Here is a 17,418-nt window from a genome sequence, read left to right on the forward strand (position 1 = left end):
TTCCCACTCTTGTGAAGCGGGACCACCACTGCTCTTCTCCAATCACTCGGCACCACTCCCATTTCTAGGGATCTATTGAACAGGTCACACAGCGGACCCGCCAGCACATCTCTGAGCTCCATCAGTATCCTTGGATGAATCCCATCAGGTCCCATGGCTTTGTCCACTTTCAGATTCTTTAGCTCTTCCCATACATTTTCTACTGTAAAAGGGTTTTCTTCTATTCCACTTCCTTCCAGTTTCCTGTTGTGTAGAGATGGTCCTTCTCCAGGGTCTTCTTTAGTGAACACAAAACTGAAGTATTCGTTTAATATTTCTGCCATTTCTTTGTCACTCTCCACGCATTGATCATTTCCACCTTTCAATTTCACTATACAACTTTGAACTTTTCTCTTTTCACTGATGTATCTGAAAAATGTTTTGTTACCATTCTTTATCTCCTTGGTAATCATCTCTTCCGCTTGACTTTTTGCCGACTTTATTAATTTCTTCATCTCCCTCAGTTGACTCAAATATTGTTCTTTGTGCTCATCTCTTTGGGATCTTTTATATTTCTTGAATGCTGTTCTTTTAGCCTTAATTTTGTCAGCCACCTCCTTTGAGAACCAGATAGGTTTCATTTTTCTTTTGCTTTTCTTTACATTTCTAACATATAGAGTAGTTGCCTTGGTAATTGCTCCTTTTAGGTTGGTCCACTGCTGATCCACATCTCTCTCGTTCTCCCAGCCTTTTAGTTCTTCCTCTAGGTACTTCCCCATTTCTTCAAAGTATCGGTGCTACTAGCACAGTACTATCCATGCCCGAAGGCAATCGATTTGGGGCTGCATGCAAAACAAATCATAGATCTAGATTAAACATCACCACCATATCACTCTCAATATTTGTAAAAATAGAATCATCATACAACCACCCTTAAAAAGTTGGCCAAACTGTATAATTCCATATTAGGAAGGCCCAACTCACCTTGGGACCAAGAATTTTTCAGCCACTTAAACGCTATTCTAGATTTCCTACCTAATCGCACAAACTGCAATAATGATTCCTCTAAAATTTTTACATCACTCCTTTTAATACTAATTGACAAGGTCTGTAAAATATACATCTATCTGGGGAATAAAACCATTTTGAAAATGTTTATACGTCCCCCCAGAGATATGGGCAATTTCTGCCATACCTTCAATTTATCTTTAGTAAAAGCTAGCAAAGCAGGTATATTAGATTTATAAAGTTGCCTCATGTCTAGAGATATCTTGACTTAGATAAGTAAAAAAGCAAACAAACCTGGAGCCCATTGTAATAGAAAGTCCCCCACCCAATTGTTCTTAATATCTTCAGGACTCACAAGGGCTTCCATCTTATCTTTGAGCATAAATCCTGAGAATTCCCCAAACGTATCAGGTTACACAAAAACACTAATAAGTCATCAGCGAAAGCGGCATACTTAAAAATCATTGAACCTAGGGATACTCCACATATCTCCGGTTTTCAAGCTCTTCCAACAACTGTTACTCATGTTTCTTTACTGTCTTTTTAAGGTTGCCAAGATCCTTACAATTTACAGTAATGGCATCTTGGTTATCCGAGATTCTGTTCAGTCTCTCCAAAATGCACAGAGTATGTTAACATTCGTGCATTCACTTCTTCTAGTTTATCCACAATTTTTTTAAACTCCGGCACCAAGGCTTCAACTACAGCAGTTTTAAGATCTACGATTGCCAATTAATTCATCACCGGTCTCTCTGAAGGTAGCTGAGCATCCACCATTTTAATGCTTCCCGGCCTAGTTTTCTCTTTTTCTTTCTTAGCCAATCGAGCCGATATACCTTTTTTTTTAGTTGCTCGAAATAGTCACCAAAAGTTGTCGCAACCTTAGAGGACACAGTATATTTGCTGATGAATATCTATGCTCCCATAGTTGGGCAGGCTATTTTTATTCAGCTTTGGACAAATTTTTAACGTCTGAAGCTGAAGGTCACCTGATTATGGCTGGAGAATTTAACTTAACTTTATCGCCAAAGTTGGATAACTCCGGGGGAAGCAGCTCTAGTTCGGGTCTGGCCAGAGCCCAGTTATATAAATTGATGAAGAAATGGGATTTGATTGATATTTGGAGGCATAAGTTCCCACATTCTTGGGATTACACTTTCTATACCAGCCCGTATCAATCCTATTCTAGGATCGATTTTTTTTCCTCATAGATAAATCAATTTTACCAAGACCCTTTCATTCAGAAATTGAACCAATTTCTTGGTCCGATCATGCCCCTATATGGATACGGGTCCAATATGAAAACAGAGAGGAGGGAGGCGCTTTTGGACTCTCAACAACGCGTTGCTGGGGGACAACTTATTTTGCTCTCAAATGGTGGAAGCAATAAATGAGTATGTAGACCTTAACGATGTGGATGACATAAACCCCTCCTCTTTGTAGGAAGGCCTAAAAGCAGTAATAAGAGAGCACTTAATCTTTAGGGCAGCCTATCTGAAAAGGGTAAAAATTGACAAACAGAGGCGGCTAAAAGTTGAGTTAACTTCTTTGGAAAAGGTTCATAAGAGAACCTTGTCTAAGTCCAGTTATAAACAATTGTAAAGAGCCAGAAATGATTTACAGGCACTGGAAACTGAGAAATTGGCATTTCAACCGAATCTTGTGAGGCAGGAACAGTTTGAATGAGGTAATAGGGCAGGTCATCTACTAGCCCGAAGGTTAAAAAAAGTATTGCCCAACAGCGGATAATTCAAATTATGACCACCTGCTGACTTCCCCTAAGGAGATAAAGTAGAGGTTTATGAATTTCTATAAAAAATTGTATATGGCCGATTCTCATATTCTCCCAAGTCTCATTGAGGAATATTTAAATCAGGTTAACCTCCCCGCTAACACTAAAGCAGAAAGACAGTTTTTTTTTTATAAGGTTATAGCTGCTACTGAAGTCCATCGTGTGATCAAGGAACTCAAAGTGAATAAAGCACCGGGACTTGACAGTTACACAGCTTTATTCTATAAAACATTAACTTCCCAGGTAGTCCCTCTACTACTAAAATGGTTTAACTCTCACTCATGGAGGGTGCCCTTATTTCTGCCAGTGCTAATGTCACAGGGATTTCCATTTTGGCCAAACCTGGTCGTGATCCGACTCAATGTGGGTCGTTCCAGCCTATTTCATTGATCAATGTTGATCTCAAAATTTTGGCCAAGGTATTAGCAAACCGCTTGAAGCGCATAATGGCCAGATTAATACATCCTGATTAAGCAGGATTTATCCCGGGAAGAATGGTGGATAACATGCAAAAGATCATTGATTTATCCTGGTAGGTCAAAGAGGGGAACATTCCTGCAGTATTTCTTTCAGTTGATGCCGAAAAGACCTTTGATATGGTCCACTGACCCTATCTCTTCAGTACATTGGAAAAAATGAACTTTGGTTCCCCCTTTTTATCATGGATCCGAAAACTTTATCTGAATCCAATGGTACGTATTCTGATCCTTTCATTATACAATGTGGAACCAGTCAGGGGTGCCATTGTCACCCCTATTATTCGTTTTATTTTTTGAACCATTGGCGATGAATATTAGAAGATCAAAAGGGATACAAGGGGTCCGAGTGGGGGAAGAAGATTATAAAATCCTCTCTCTTCACCGATGATATTTTATTCACCTTGACGAACCTTGAGTCCTCCTTGAAAGCAATGATTACAGTGCTGAAAGATTTTAGTCAGGTGTCAGGATTTAAACTAAATCTTGACAAATCTGAGGTGCTCAGTCTCACCGGATGTACAGATCAGCTACCAAGGTTGAAAAACATTTTTTCTTTCAAATAGGCAAAGAGTAGCATTAAATATCTGGGGATTCGGATCAGTAATTGAATGAATGCTTTGTTTGATCTCAATTATAAACCTTTATGGCAATCCATAACCAGACATATGGATATGTGGGCATCTTATACGTTGTCCTGGTTTGGCCGAATAGCTTCTGTTAAAATGAACAATCTCCCTCAGTTAAATTATTTCTTCCAATCCCTCCAAATTCCCATTTCTTCATTTATTTTAAAATGTTGGCAAAGACGTATTTTTGCCTTTATCTGGGAGCGCAAACCCCCAAGGATTGCCAGGTCGGTGATGTATCAGCATAAATTAATGGGGGTGTTGGGAGTCCCCAATCTGTTTGGCTGCTCACTTACAGGCAATATTAGATTGGCATAGGGTAAAAGAACCCAAAACTTGGGCTCAGAGCAATCTATGATGGGAAGTAATGCCACTCTGGGCTAGGGTCTGGCAACCACAGAACACCTGGAAATGGACCATAGTTTACCTCCAACCACTAGGTATGCAATGCTGGTGTGGAAGCGATGGAAAGTCCATTTTGTAGGAGATCGCAAGATATTTTTATAGTACGGCAATCAATCAAAATATTAAAATCCCTGCTGGGCTATCTCCACAACAGCTCCAGATCTGGCTAGCTAAAGGGATAACTCATTTTGATAAAATCTGGGGATTACAGAGACCTTTCTTTCTGGGCAATACAAGAAAAATATGGGCTATGTGATAGAGAGATCTTTCCTTATTTGCAAATACTTCATTTTAAGATGGCAAAAAGGTTGATGAGGATTTAAAGAAGGGCAAAACACAATTAGAGCATTGGTGTGACTAAGCTGATATCATGAGCGGAATGCTTTCCAATCTTTACGGGTTTATTAGTAATGCCCTACACTCACAGGCTCCTTATGTAGTGGCCTGGGAAAAAGATTTAGGAAACATTTGTCAAATGAAGAATGGGATTCAATATTCCTATCTACGAAGTGGACTTCAGTTTCCATGATCATGGCTGAAAATAGTTTCAAGGTATTAATGAGGTGGTACCTTAAGCCTATCAGAATAGATAAGATATTTCCAAATAGAGGAGACTTATGTTGGAAAGAATGTGGGGACAGAGGTACTTTTTACCATGCATGGTGGGGATGTCCCAAAATAGTCCAGTTTTGGGCTGCTGTTATCTCTTTTATAGAGGAGGTTATAGGACAACATTTACCGTTGTCTCCCAAATACATCTTATTGAACCTACCTCTTGAAGTCCCAGCTCCAACATGGTTAATGATTCACCAGATCATACTGTCTGCCTGGTGTGAGCTCGCCCTTTATTGGAAATTGAAAGATACTCCCACTAAGATAAATATTATTGATATATAAAAAGGTTTTCTCTATTCTAAATTAACAGCAATTAAAAACCATCAGCTTTCCAAATTTTATAGGATATGGGATCCTTTTCTGAAATGGAAGTTTAGTAATGCTACTATTTTATAGTACTGAAAGGGAAGTTTAGTAATGCTACTATTTTATAGTACTGAAAGGGATATATATTTCTCTTCTTATTTATCCTGTATCTGCTCTGAGGGTTATAAGAGCATTTAAGGCGATGAATGGTCTATGTGATCATATTAGTTATTTGCTTGACTCCTTTTGGGTGGGAAGAGGAGACTGGGTATCTTATACTTGTGGATTGTAATTTGCATCTTATTTCAATTATGTAAGAACTGAGTGTTGGTTATGCTGAAGTAATTGTTATATGCATTTTTTGAAAATAAAATTGCAATTTAAAAAAAAAAGTTGTCACAACCAATGGGAAAGCTTCAAAAAGGCCCAGTAAAGAGATGGAGTTGGATTAAGCAGAGGAGGAGATTGGAGCGAAGTGAGTCACATCTCACTCTCCTCAGGGCATCAGATGATCTCCGTTATTGAATTTTTAATAATTCTACAAAGCAAAATACACCTTGCATTAGGAAACATTTGGAAATTACTACATAGTTTAAAAAAGTCTTAATTACAATTCAAAAGAAACTTTTCCAATACTAGGTCCTACAGAAGCAATTAACAAATCTTGAGAACCAAGTAATATATAAAGAAACTGCTTAGCATGTATTCTGCTTAATACACGTAATTCCTCAGTGACTCAAATTAGGAACAGAGAGTGTTATTAATAGTTTGGAATTCAAAAAAGATTTGATTGTTATATTTTCTTTGCTCCGGAACAACTCCATGTTAAACTTGATTACACATTTACAGGGATATCGTAACATAAAAGTTGCCGCTGGTTTTGTTACAGAGTGAACTTGTCCTAACATTCTCAAAAACAAGATGTAGCAGGAAAATGAAATGGGACTTTATTTGGTATATTGGGCCTTTCATCTTGGTACAGGTCAAGACAGGGAGTTAGCAGTATCATCTCTGAAGAGGGTCAATAAAAACAATAACTGAACAGAAAGCAAATAATAGCACACTACAAAGGGACTGGCAGTAAGAGAGAACATTTTCCCCCTCTTACTAGAATCCTTTAAACAGAACAGTGCTACCCAATGGCTTTATAATAGATTGTAAGCTTTATGGTTATAGTATATATTGCAACAAGTATTGCTGTAGGCCAAAATATAAAACAAGAACTGTATTAAGGTTTAAATTCATGCTGGAGTCTGTTGCAAATTGGCCTTGCTATTCAGTTGGCTGTCAGCTATGTCTCCAAAGGGAAGGCCACAAATCTTTAGTTTTGATTAGTCAACCCTCCAACCCGGATATAGGCACCAAATTTCAAGAGGAGCCTGCTTCTCCTTGCTTTAGGACGACCAGCCAGCAGACCTTCAAAGGGGCACAAAAATGTTTAATCTGGCCCTGTTAACCCTATGTTTGACCTCTAGTCCCAGTGAAAGAGGGTTACTCTTCAGAATCCCTCTCTGTATGAAGACTGTTGAAAATGTTCTGCATTTCTCTGCACCTTAATCCTTGTTGATCATTCTTTCAAACAGAAAGCTAATATTGTATATATTTTTTTCAGGTTAAGGTACTACACAGAAGAACTGAAGGAGTATAAATAATGCCTTTATTCAGTAAATCGCACAAAAATCCAGCTGAGATTGTGAAAACCCTAAATGAGAACATGGCCATACTGGAAAAGCATGAGAAAAAATCTGAAAAGGTATGAGGTAATATACTAAAATCATGTTGTGATTTTAATGTCCGAAAGAAGCCTCGTGTGGAGAGAGAGTTGTCTGTTCTCATTAGTGTGTTTAGAGTAAAAAGCTTTTTGGTTTTATCAAGAACAGTTGATTTTCGTGGAACTTGGACTTAGATAAGAACATAAGAACATGCCATACTGGGTCAGACCAAGGGTCCATCAAGCCCAGCATCCTGTTTCCAACAGTGGGTAATCCAGGTCATAAGAACCTGGCAAGTACCCAAAAACTAAGTCTATTCCATGTTACCGTTGCTAGTAATAGCAGTGGCTATTTTCTAAGTCAACTTAATTAATAGCAGGTAATGGACTTCTCCAAGAACTTATCCAATCCTTTTTTAAACACAGCTATACTAACTGCACTAACCACATCCTCTGGCAACAAATTCCAGAGTTTAATTATGCATTGAGTGAAAAAGAACTTTCTCCGATTAGTTTTAAATGTGCCACACGCTAACTTCATGGAGTGCCCCCTAGTCTTTCTATTATCCGAAAGATTAAATAACCGATTCACATCTACCCGTTCTAGACCTCTCATGATTTTAAACACCTCTATCATATCCCCCCTCAGTCGTCTCTTCTCCAAGCTGAAAAGTCCTAACCTCTTTAGTCTTTCCTCATAGGGGAGCTGTTCCATTCCCGTTATCATTTTGGTAGCCCTTCTCTGTACCTTTTCCATCGCAATTATATCTTTTTTGAGATGCGGCGACCAGAATTTTACACAGTATTCAAGGTGCGGTCTCACCATGGAGCGATACAGAGGCATTATGACATTTTCCATTTTATTCAACATTCCCTTTCTAATAATTCCCAGCATTCTGTTTGCTTTTTTGACTGCCGCAGCACACTGAATTGATGATTTCAATGTGTTATCCACTATGACGCCTAGATCTCTTTCTTGGGTTGTAGCACCTAATATGGAACCTAACATTGTGTAACTATAGCATGGGTTATTTTTCCCTGTATGCATCACCTTGCACTTATCCACATTAAATTTCATCTGCCATTTTGATGCCCAATTTTCCAGTCTCTCAAGGTCTTCCTGCAATTTATCACAATCTGCTTGTGATTTAACTACTCTGAACAATTTTGTATCATCTGCAAATTTGATTATCTCACTCGTCGTATTTCTTTCCAGATCATTTATAAATATATTGAAAAGTAAGGGTCCCAATACAGATCCCTGAGGCATTCCACTGCCCACTCCCTTCCACTGAGAAAATTGTCCATTTAATCCTACTCTCTGTTTCCTGTCTTTTAGCCAGTTTGTAATCCACGAAAGGACATCGCCACCTATCCCATGACTTTTTCCTTTTCCTAGAAGCCTCTCATGAGGAACTTTGTCAAACGCCTTCTGAAAATCCAAGTATACTACATCTACCGGTTCACCTTTATCCACATGTTTATTAACTCCTTCAAAAAAAGTGAAGCAGATTTGTGCGGCAAGACTTGCCCTGGGTAAAGCCATGCTGACTTTGTTCCATTAAACCATGTCTTTCTATATGTTTTTCTATATGTCTTTTTTCTATATGTCTTTCTATATGACCAGCATGATGGGACTGCGTTCTCGAATGCCGGTATATAAAAACCCGAAATAAATAAATATAAATAAATGTTCTGTGATTTTGATGTTTAGAACACGTTTCACTATTTTTCCTGGCACTGAAGTCAGGCTAACCGGTTTGTAGTTTCCCGGATCGCCCCGGAGCCCTTTTTAAATATTGGGGTTACATTAGCTATCCTCCAGTCTTCAGGTACAATGGATGATTTTAATGATAGGTTACAAATTTTTACTAATAGGTCTGAAATTTCATTTTTTAGTTCCTTCAGAACTCTGGGGTGTATACCATCCGGTCCTGGTGATTTACTACTCTTCAGTTTGTCAATCAGGTCTACCACATCTTCTAGGTTCACCGTGATTTGATTCAGTCCATCTGAATCATTACCCATGAAAACCTTCTCCAGTACGGGTACCTCCCCAACATCCTCTTCAGTAAACACTGAAGCAAAGAAATCATTTAATCTTTCCGCGATGGCCTTATCTTCTCTAAGTGCCCCTTTAACTCCTCGATCATCTAATGGTCCAACTGACTCCCTCACAGGCTTTCTGCTTCTGATATATTTAAAAAAGTTTTAACTGTGAGTTTTTGCCTCTATAGCCAACTTCTTTTCAAATTCTCTCTTAGCATGTCTTTTCAATGTCTTACATTTAACTTGACAATGTTTATGCATTATCCTATTTTCTTCTGTTGGATCCTTCTTCCAATTTTTGAATGAAGATCTTTTGGCTAAAATAGCTTCTTTCATCTCCCCTTTTAACCATGCCGGTAATCGTTTTGCCTTCTTTCCACCTTTCTTAATGTGTGGAATACATCTGGACTGTGCTTCTAGAATGGTATTTTTTAACAATGACCACGCCTCTTGCACACTTTTTTACTTTTGTAGCTGCTCCTTTCAGTTTTTTTCTAACAATTTTTCTCATTTTCTTAGTTTCCCTTTTGAAAGTTTAGCACGAGAGCTGTGGATTTGCATACTGTTCCTCTTCCAGTCATTAATTCAAATTTGATCATATTATGATCACTATTGCCAAGTGGCTCCACCACCGTTACCTCTCTCACCAAATCCTGTTCTCCACTGAGAATTAGATCTAAAATTGCTCCCTCTCTCGTCGGTTCCTGAACCAATTGCTCCATAAAGCTATCATTTATTCCTTCCAGGAACGCTATCTCTCTAGCGTGTCCCGATGATACATTTACCGAGTCAATATTGGGGTAATTGAAGTCTCCCATTATTACCGCACTACCAATTTGGTTAGCTTCCCTAATTTCTCTTAGCATTTCACTGTCTGTCTCACCATCTTGACCAGGTGGACGTTAGTATACTCCTATCACTATAGTCTTCTCCAACACACAAGGGATTTCTACCCATAAAGATTTAATTTTACATTTAGTCTCATGCAGGATGTTTGTCCTGTTGGACTCTTTGCCATCCCGGACATAAAGCGCCAGACCGCCTCCCGGGTGCTCCTCTCTGTCATTGCGATATAATTTGTACCCTGGTATAGCACTGTCCCATTGGTTGTCCTCCTTCCACCATGTCTCTGAGATGCCAATTAAGTCTATGTCATCATTCTCTGCTATACATTCTAATTTTCCCATCTTACTTCTTAGACTTCTGGCATTAGCATACAAACATTTCAAAGTTTGTTTTTGTTTGTATTTTCATTCTGCTTTTTAATTGATAGGGATAAGTTAGAATTTGTTTAGCTCAGGTGAGTTTTTAGTTACAGGCACTTGGACTACTTTTCTTATTATTGGAACCTCACTGTAGGGATGCCCTAATTCTGTTTTCTTCATATAAATCAGAAATTAATACATGCGCTTTTATAATTCAGAAGTATGAAGGCCATCCAATTCTCAAAACAATGTTTACTATAGATGTGTAAAATTTGTCTTCATCCTATTCTTATGTAGTCAGTGTTTGGCAATTTTTCCCATAGTAAAATGGAAATTTAATTTTCTCCAGGAACAAGCAAGATTGGCTGGAACCTGGGTCAAAGCTAATAGTCTGCAGCTCTAAAATTATGTAGCGTGCTCTACTGAGCACGTATAGAACTTCCTGTTTTAGTGTCCATGCAGGTCTCCTCCCAGTTCTGTTTTTTTCTGGAGTGCTCAACAGTCACATTTTGTTGAGTTTTCATTTTTTCCTCTTATGAGAGTAAGTTATTTTTTTTTATGGGCTTCTCTCAGTTGAGGCATTTTCTGACCTGTGTAGTGGTCTCTTAGTTTTTTTTAATGTTTTCTTTTTTTCCTTTGATTTTTCTTAATGTTTTCACATGTCAGCTCTCTGTATCAACAGCATCAGGCAGCCTTTTTTTTTTTTTAAATTTGGCTGTTTGATTTCGCCTTAGCCAATTTTCATCCAGTGTCCCAAAAGGAGAACAATGCCAGCAGTTTCCAAAAGTGCCCCTGATGCAACCAAATGATGATCATCACAGCACCACATGATGGACAAGCACAATGTGTCTGGTTGCAGTACCTGCAAACAAATGACTCTCAGAGGATGTCAGACCTACTTGCAGCTTATGGAAAAGCTTTTCAGATCAGATAAATCTCAGATACATAGAATAGCCCAGGAGCTGCACTGAACAATGGTGGTGTATTGCTATTGGGGAGGCATTGAGCTTTGCCAAAGTCAGGCACATGTAAGAGGCAGAAAGACAGCTTCTCTAGCTCCCTTCACCTGTTAAAAACAGGTGATGACATTGGGGGGAGTCAACAATGATGCAATGAGAGAAGGTGAAGAAGCATAGGCATTATTCCATGTCAGTGCACTATGTCGGGAGCAGAAAGATACTGGATGCAGCTATACGTTCTTCCAAAACTGCATAGCAAGCAGGAGGGTTAGCTTTGGAATTGGTAGTTTTTGAGGAGTTGGCAAGAAGGATCCAAGAAGTAATAAAGTTCAGTCTTGCTAACAGTGCATCAGCATCATTAATAGGCAATGCAGACTGAGGTTCACTTGATCCTGGAGACTCTGCTGGCACCTGGCAGTATCATATCAGTTCAGAGACCCAGAGGAGTTTGGCACCGGTTCCCAGTATACTGAAATCAATCTTTATCACACTGGAGGAAGAAGCTCCATCAATATGTAGAGTGGCATTAGAGATTAGGCTTCAGTAGTCAAGGGGTACTCTGAGGTCTTGGCATGCAGACTGACAATGCCTTCACTTATCCACCTTATTCAAAGCTTTTTTTTTTTTAATGTTTAAACTATTTATTAAGTAAATAATTACAGAAATAAACGTGTAGTGTGTGATGGTTTCTCACACACACCACACGAAACAGTATATTTCAGTTTTACATTTTCACCCCAAGTGGAAGATCTGAACATAAATCAAAGTCTACATGACAAAAAAATATTCTTCTTTATCCACCCCCTGTCTTCCAGTCTTCTCCCCCTTGTTTAATCCACCCAAACTTCAAATCTTAAAGAGACATTTCACATTTATGTCCATTGCTGGTCACAGAAATAAACAAGTTATAAATGAATATCATTCACCATCGAGCTTCGGACTCTTGCTGGAAGATCTTGAAGGTAGTTGTGCCAGACCTCTAAAAAGAATCACTTGCATTGAAAGGATCGTCCCAATACACCTTTCTACAATATCAAATTATGGAATGATTCCTCCACATCCAAAAGAACGGAGCATCATCAGCTTTCCACATGGAAAGAATACTACTCTTCCCCAACAAACAAGTTTTACGTACAAGAAGCCAGGTACCCGTACCCTATGGTTGAAATGCCGAAGATTCATCAACTAGAACACCTTTGCAGGAAAAAACAGTATCTTGTCTGGTAATTAATTTCAAAAAATCATGAAATCCACCCCAATATTTCCTTATTACTTCACAGGTCCAGAAACTATGTCTCAGAGTACCCTGGGCTATTTTACATCTCTGGCACTGGTCTGTATTTGCAAAACCAGAGAGGTAAGCCCAGACAGGGAAAATCTAGATTTGTTTTAAAAACGTGTATTGCATCTGTCTAAAATCAAAATTTATGACAAGAGCAACAATCTGTTTAAAACTGGATTGTAACTGTGTTTCAGTAAGCATAAGATTTAAATCTCTCTTCCACTTATCAATTAGGGAATTATGTCTGCCTTGGATAAATTACAAACCTAGATTTATATAATGTAGAGGCTAAGCTTTTTATTTTTATTAGGGTAGTTCTATGCTCACATCCTGAGTTCCTATCTAACCCCTAGAATCATCAAAATGCTATAATATTGAATGGATAAAGCCATTGTAAGAGAAAGGGGCTAAAATATTAAGGAACTCTGTAACAAATCCTTAAAGGCATTCAGAGCTTACCTGAAATGGATAAGAAGAGAGCAGTAGTTAATAAAGCTAATTAACTCTAGCTGCAGGACAGTAGTCCAGGTGAAGTTGCCTGACCACACCCTTCACTAATATTGACTGAGTCTAGTATGGGGAAAGCACTTACTTATTAAACTGGGGTAAATTGGCCTTTAAAGCAATTATACAGAATCTGTAGCTCTACTGTGAGCTCATTGAAAATGGTAAGGCTCAGATAGCGGAGCAAGCAGAGAGATGAGTGCTGTAGGCTTCTCTTAAAGGGCTTGGGGAGCAAGCAGATTGTAGCCCTAGACTCCCCATAGCAGTAATGCCTAGCTTAAGGTTCTCTTTCCCCCGGTTCCTCTCCCGGGTGAAGGAACAGAAATAGTAAGTAGCAGCCATGTCTGTTTATCAGCAGGCGGGCGCTGTCAGGAGGTGGTAAGGAGTGTTGAATCATTCTGTATTTTCTGAGGGGAGAAAAAAGTTCAAAATTGAGCTATCTGATATTGTATTATGTCTGCTGTGATGTGCCCACAGCTGAGAGAGAGCTTTATTTACTGTGGAACAGGGGAAGCCCAACTCCCCATGGTGGTGCTGGTTTCTGGTTGTCTCTGGAGCACCACAGTTAGAGGTGTAACCTTGCATGATGTGCACAAAGTGCCCTGTAGTATAATACTACTATGAGATCCACCAAATTCAGGCTGTGCAAACGTAGAACTGTAGTTCCTGCAGTTCAAGAGCTAGTCCAGTGGTAAGAATAAGATGCCACATACTTACTGAAGGAACAGGCACCAAACATTTTTTTGAAGTACACTAGTTAATTGCTTATTAGCAGAGCACGGTTATCTCGGAGTTTGGAAACCTCAGTCTATATCCTATGGGGCTACAAAGTGACCCCACCACAGGGGAGCAAGAAATGCTGTCCTAAAGAAGGGCCCAAATGGGTTGCCTCTGATTGCATTTGTGCCTATTTCCCCTATCAAATTATTCTTAACTGGTAGCTGAGGCTTAATTAAGGCTGGTGTATGTATGAGTTTACTGAGACATAAATAGCTCCACACAAATTTGGGAAATGACACAGGTACCCTGTTACACATCTTAAAAATGCTTGGAACTATCCTGGAGAGTGGGGGGAAAAAATCAGAAGGTAGCCGGCCTACTTCAGTTGTTAAGACTTATTTATCCCCCAGCTACAAGGCAAGGCTAAGAGCAGATTTGATTAGAGAATACTGAAGCTAGGCTGCTGGCTTAGTGGTGACTGGCAATCTCAGCCCTTAAGAGTGAGGGTACAGTTTGCAGCCCTGTAGTGTTACAGGCACATGGGGTTAAATGTTCTTGGGATACAGATGGAAGCTAAGAAGGCTCTGGTTGTGAAGCCAAGCAGGTGCCCATATCTGCAAGCTACCGTCTGCCTCAAGGAAAGCCTAGCAAAGTATCTCTAAGGGGAAAAAACCATCATTCGATTCCACAAGCTAGGTAACAATAATCAAGAGCTGAGCTGTTTGTCTGATCCAGGGCAGAACAGCACAGGACCATCAAGGGAGGGGAATCTCCCTCTCCCTTTGGAGGCATGCTAGGGGTCAGCCCTGGGCTAATATCCAGGGAAAGTCCCCATTTCCCCCCCAAAAGGCCCAGGAGGGGCCATAAGGTTCCCTGCGAGGGCCCCTTGCCCCAGAGCTTGAGGTTAATCCACAAAGCTTATCTAGCTGTGCAGGGACCTACACAGTCTAGGGCAGTGATGGCGAACTCCAGTTCTCGAGTGCCACAAACAGGCCAGGTTTGCAAGAGAAAGATTTACATGCACTGCCTCCATTGTTTGGAAGAGAACAGTCTTGGCACCCTGTAATGGGTGTTTGTCTAATTGCTGGCTACACTTATCCAACCTCAGTTGGTAAAAGAACTGTCAGGCAAAAGAGAGGTTGCAGAGAAGAAAGATGTCTGACACCTGCTGCAAATGCTGTTATGATTAGAGAGTCCTTTCTAGATGTCTCTGGGGACTATGGTTATTACTACTTCTAAGGGCTGTGCAAATGTTTATACTCAAAAATGCTTGTGCGCTGAACCCATGAGAACTGTTAGTTAAAGTCAGACAAGAAACTGGGAGTAGCAGGGCATGGAAGCAAACACCAACTAGTACCGAGGTTTGAGAAGCAGATGTGCTGAATTTTGATAAGAACAATGTGAGGGAGTGGGACTCACTCCTGCTTCAAGCAGTGATAGAAAAGTCTTATAAAAATGAACAAAGCTGTAAGAATCTCAGCATCATTGTTACTTGTCAGACTTCCGGAGCTGAGACTGCAGATGGATTTCTTTGGCCCATTTCAACTTTCATTAGGAACGTAAGATTTGTTATCTTTATATGTATCTTTTAATACTTTTCTAGTAGTTTATTATTATTCTTTGCTTGCAATTAGCTTCTCTAGTACTTGCTATTATTTATCTTTTGTGTTATTATCCTTTTGCTTAACTAGTGTTCAAATAAACTTACAACCAATACCTGGATCCTGGTATACTGACTCAAGTGTATGTGTACATGCTTATTTGTGTATCGGAGAAACCCAGGGGTACAGAAGCCCCTTGGTATCTTCCTCTTTCCTGAGAATTAGCCCTGAGGTAGGCCTGTGGGAATATAGGTAGAACCCCCTTGGTATGTTCTGTGTGTGTGTGTGTGTGTGTGTGTGTGCAACCTGAACCCAGAACACCCTGTCAGTACAGGGTATGTTAAAAAAACAAAACAAAACAAAAAAAAGTCATCAGTTACATACATGTGCCCTACTTCCGGATGGAGGCTGTGCATGGGGATATTGTTGGTGACGCCAGGAGAGTTCCCAGTGACTTCAGGCTTAATCGAAACTCACTGTCATGTTCCCATCTGAGTGCATCACCAGAGCCCAGTAAGGCTCTATGTATGGAATGATCTTGCCCAGTTCTAAGGGTGTTTTTCGACCTAGCTTCCTCAAGGTTGTGGTAAGTGATGCTAACAGTCTGGAATATGCAGGGCACTATGCTGCACTCATACCTAGGCATCTGGCTTATAAATATTAAGGCAACTCAGGGAGCCATCAAGCCAAGTTGGTTTAGGTATGGAGTGGAATATCATTGGATGCTAAAGACCCTGAGCAGGTGGCCCCTTGGGCCATTTAAATAGACATCCATAAAGGGCCGTTTTGGGAATGGTCTTACTCGATAGAATTTGCTTGACAAAGAAGCAGCCCGGAGCAGCAGGCTCAGAACTGCAGAGTTCCTCATCTAGGAATATCTCAAGGTTTGGTTCCTTCTTCCTATCTGAGCTAGTATCAGCTTCCATGGGAAGCTAAGGCCCATCCAGACCTCGGCAGCGGTGGCTATTAGGAAAAATGTAAAACTCGTGATTATTAAATATACTTCGGATTCTCTTGACATACCTAAATTCTAGAAGAACAGATTACCTGTTCTTGATATCTGGTGTCCAAAAAAAGAGTAGGCAGCCTCTAAGGCAGAGCTTTCCAAAGTGTGTGTCGCGACACTTTGGTGTGTCGCCTGAGGTGTGCCGGTGTGTCTCGCAAGCCCGGTGCACGTGACACACCGGCAAGTGGGAGCCAATGCAGCCGCCAGTGGAGCTCATCCCACTGGCGGCTGAGCAGTAAAATATCGCTGGCAGGAAGATCGGCAAGACCGTGGTGGAGCTCACCTCACCACGGCCCGAAGAAGAGAAAGGTCACGTCGAGACGTGCAGGTGCTCCTCCTCCTTCCTGCCCATGCGGCCCCGGAAGAAAAATGTTGCCGGAGCCGCACGGGCAGAAAGGGGGAGGAGCATCAGCCGCGTCCAGAAGAGGAGCAGCAGCGGGGAGAGAAGAGGAGGAGGCCCGGTAGCAGGGTCGCCGCCGCGATCGGCCCGAGAAGATCAGGGTCGCTGCAGAGCCCATCCTGCAGCGACCCGTGAAGAGGAGGCCCAGAGGTAAGAGAGCGGCTGAGGGCCCGTAGAGTGCGTCTGTGAGCTGAGTTGAGCGATTGTGTGCATGAATGAGGTGAGTTGAGCGATTGTGTGCGTCTGTGAGCTGAGTTGAGCGATTGTGTGCGTCTGTGAGCTGAGTTGAGAGATTGTGTGCGTGTATGAGGTGAGTTGAGAGATTGTGTGTGGGAGTGAGGACCTGAATGTTTGCAGAGACAGCATGTGAGAGAGCCTGTGTGTGTGTGTGTGTGTGAGAGAGACAGCATGTGACAGTGAGAGTCTGTGCTTGAGCAAGACAGCATGTGGGAGTGAGAGAGAGCCTGGGTGTGTGAGAGTCAGACAGCATGTGCAAGAGAGAGACTGTGTGTATGAATGATTGTATGAGAGAGAGCCTGTGAGTGTGTGAGAGAGAGAAAGTATGTGAGAATGAGAACCTGACTGAATGTTTGAGGGAAGAAGATAGATGGAGAGAAAAGAAATAGAAAAAAAGACAATATGAAAGGAATTGGTAAAAAAATAAGAAAGGGGAGGTGGAACAAAAAAGCCTGTGACCAACCGATTAGAAAACTAAGATCAGACAGCAAAGGTTAAAAAAAAAAGAAATAAATTACTTTTTACTGATTGGCA

General features: G+C 40.6%; 1 protein-coding gene across 5 annotated transcripts in view; it reads left to right on the plus strand.

Moving 5' to 3' along the window:
- Nucleotides 1–17,418, plus strand: part of CAB39L (calcium binding protein 39 like) — a 198,745-nt gene that overhangs the window by 56,106 nt on the left and 125,221 nt on the right. For 4 of the 5 annotated variants that reach the window (XM_029602855.1, XM_029602857.1, XM_029602856.1 and 1 more), the window contains exon 3: nucleotides 6,823–6,963. In XM_029602855.1, coding sequence (XP_029458715.1) covers nucleotides 6,862–6,963 — 102 coding nt within the window. In that variant the 5' untranslated portion in view covers nucleotides 6,823–6,861. Of the gene's footprint in view, nucleotides 1–6,822; nucleotides 6,971–17,418 lie in introns of those variants that run through there. The other variant, XM_029602859.1, reaches the window with a different exon arrangement.

The sequence above is a fragment of the Rhinatrema bivittatum genome, chromosome 5 (assembly GCF_901001135.1).
Source record: "Rhinatrema bivittatum chromosome 5, aRhiBiv1.1, whole genome shotgun sequence".
Taxonomy (NCBI): domain Eukaryota; kingdom Metazoa; phylum Chordata; class Amphibia; order Gymnophiona; family Rhinatrematidae; genus Rhinatrema; species Rhinatrema bivittatum.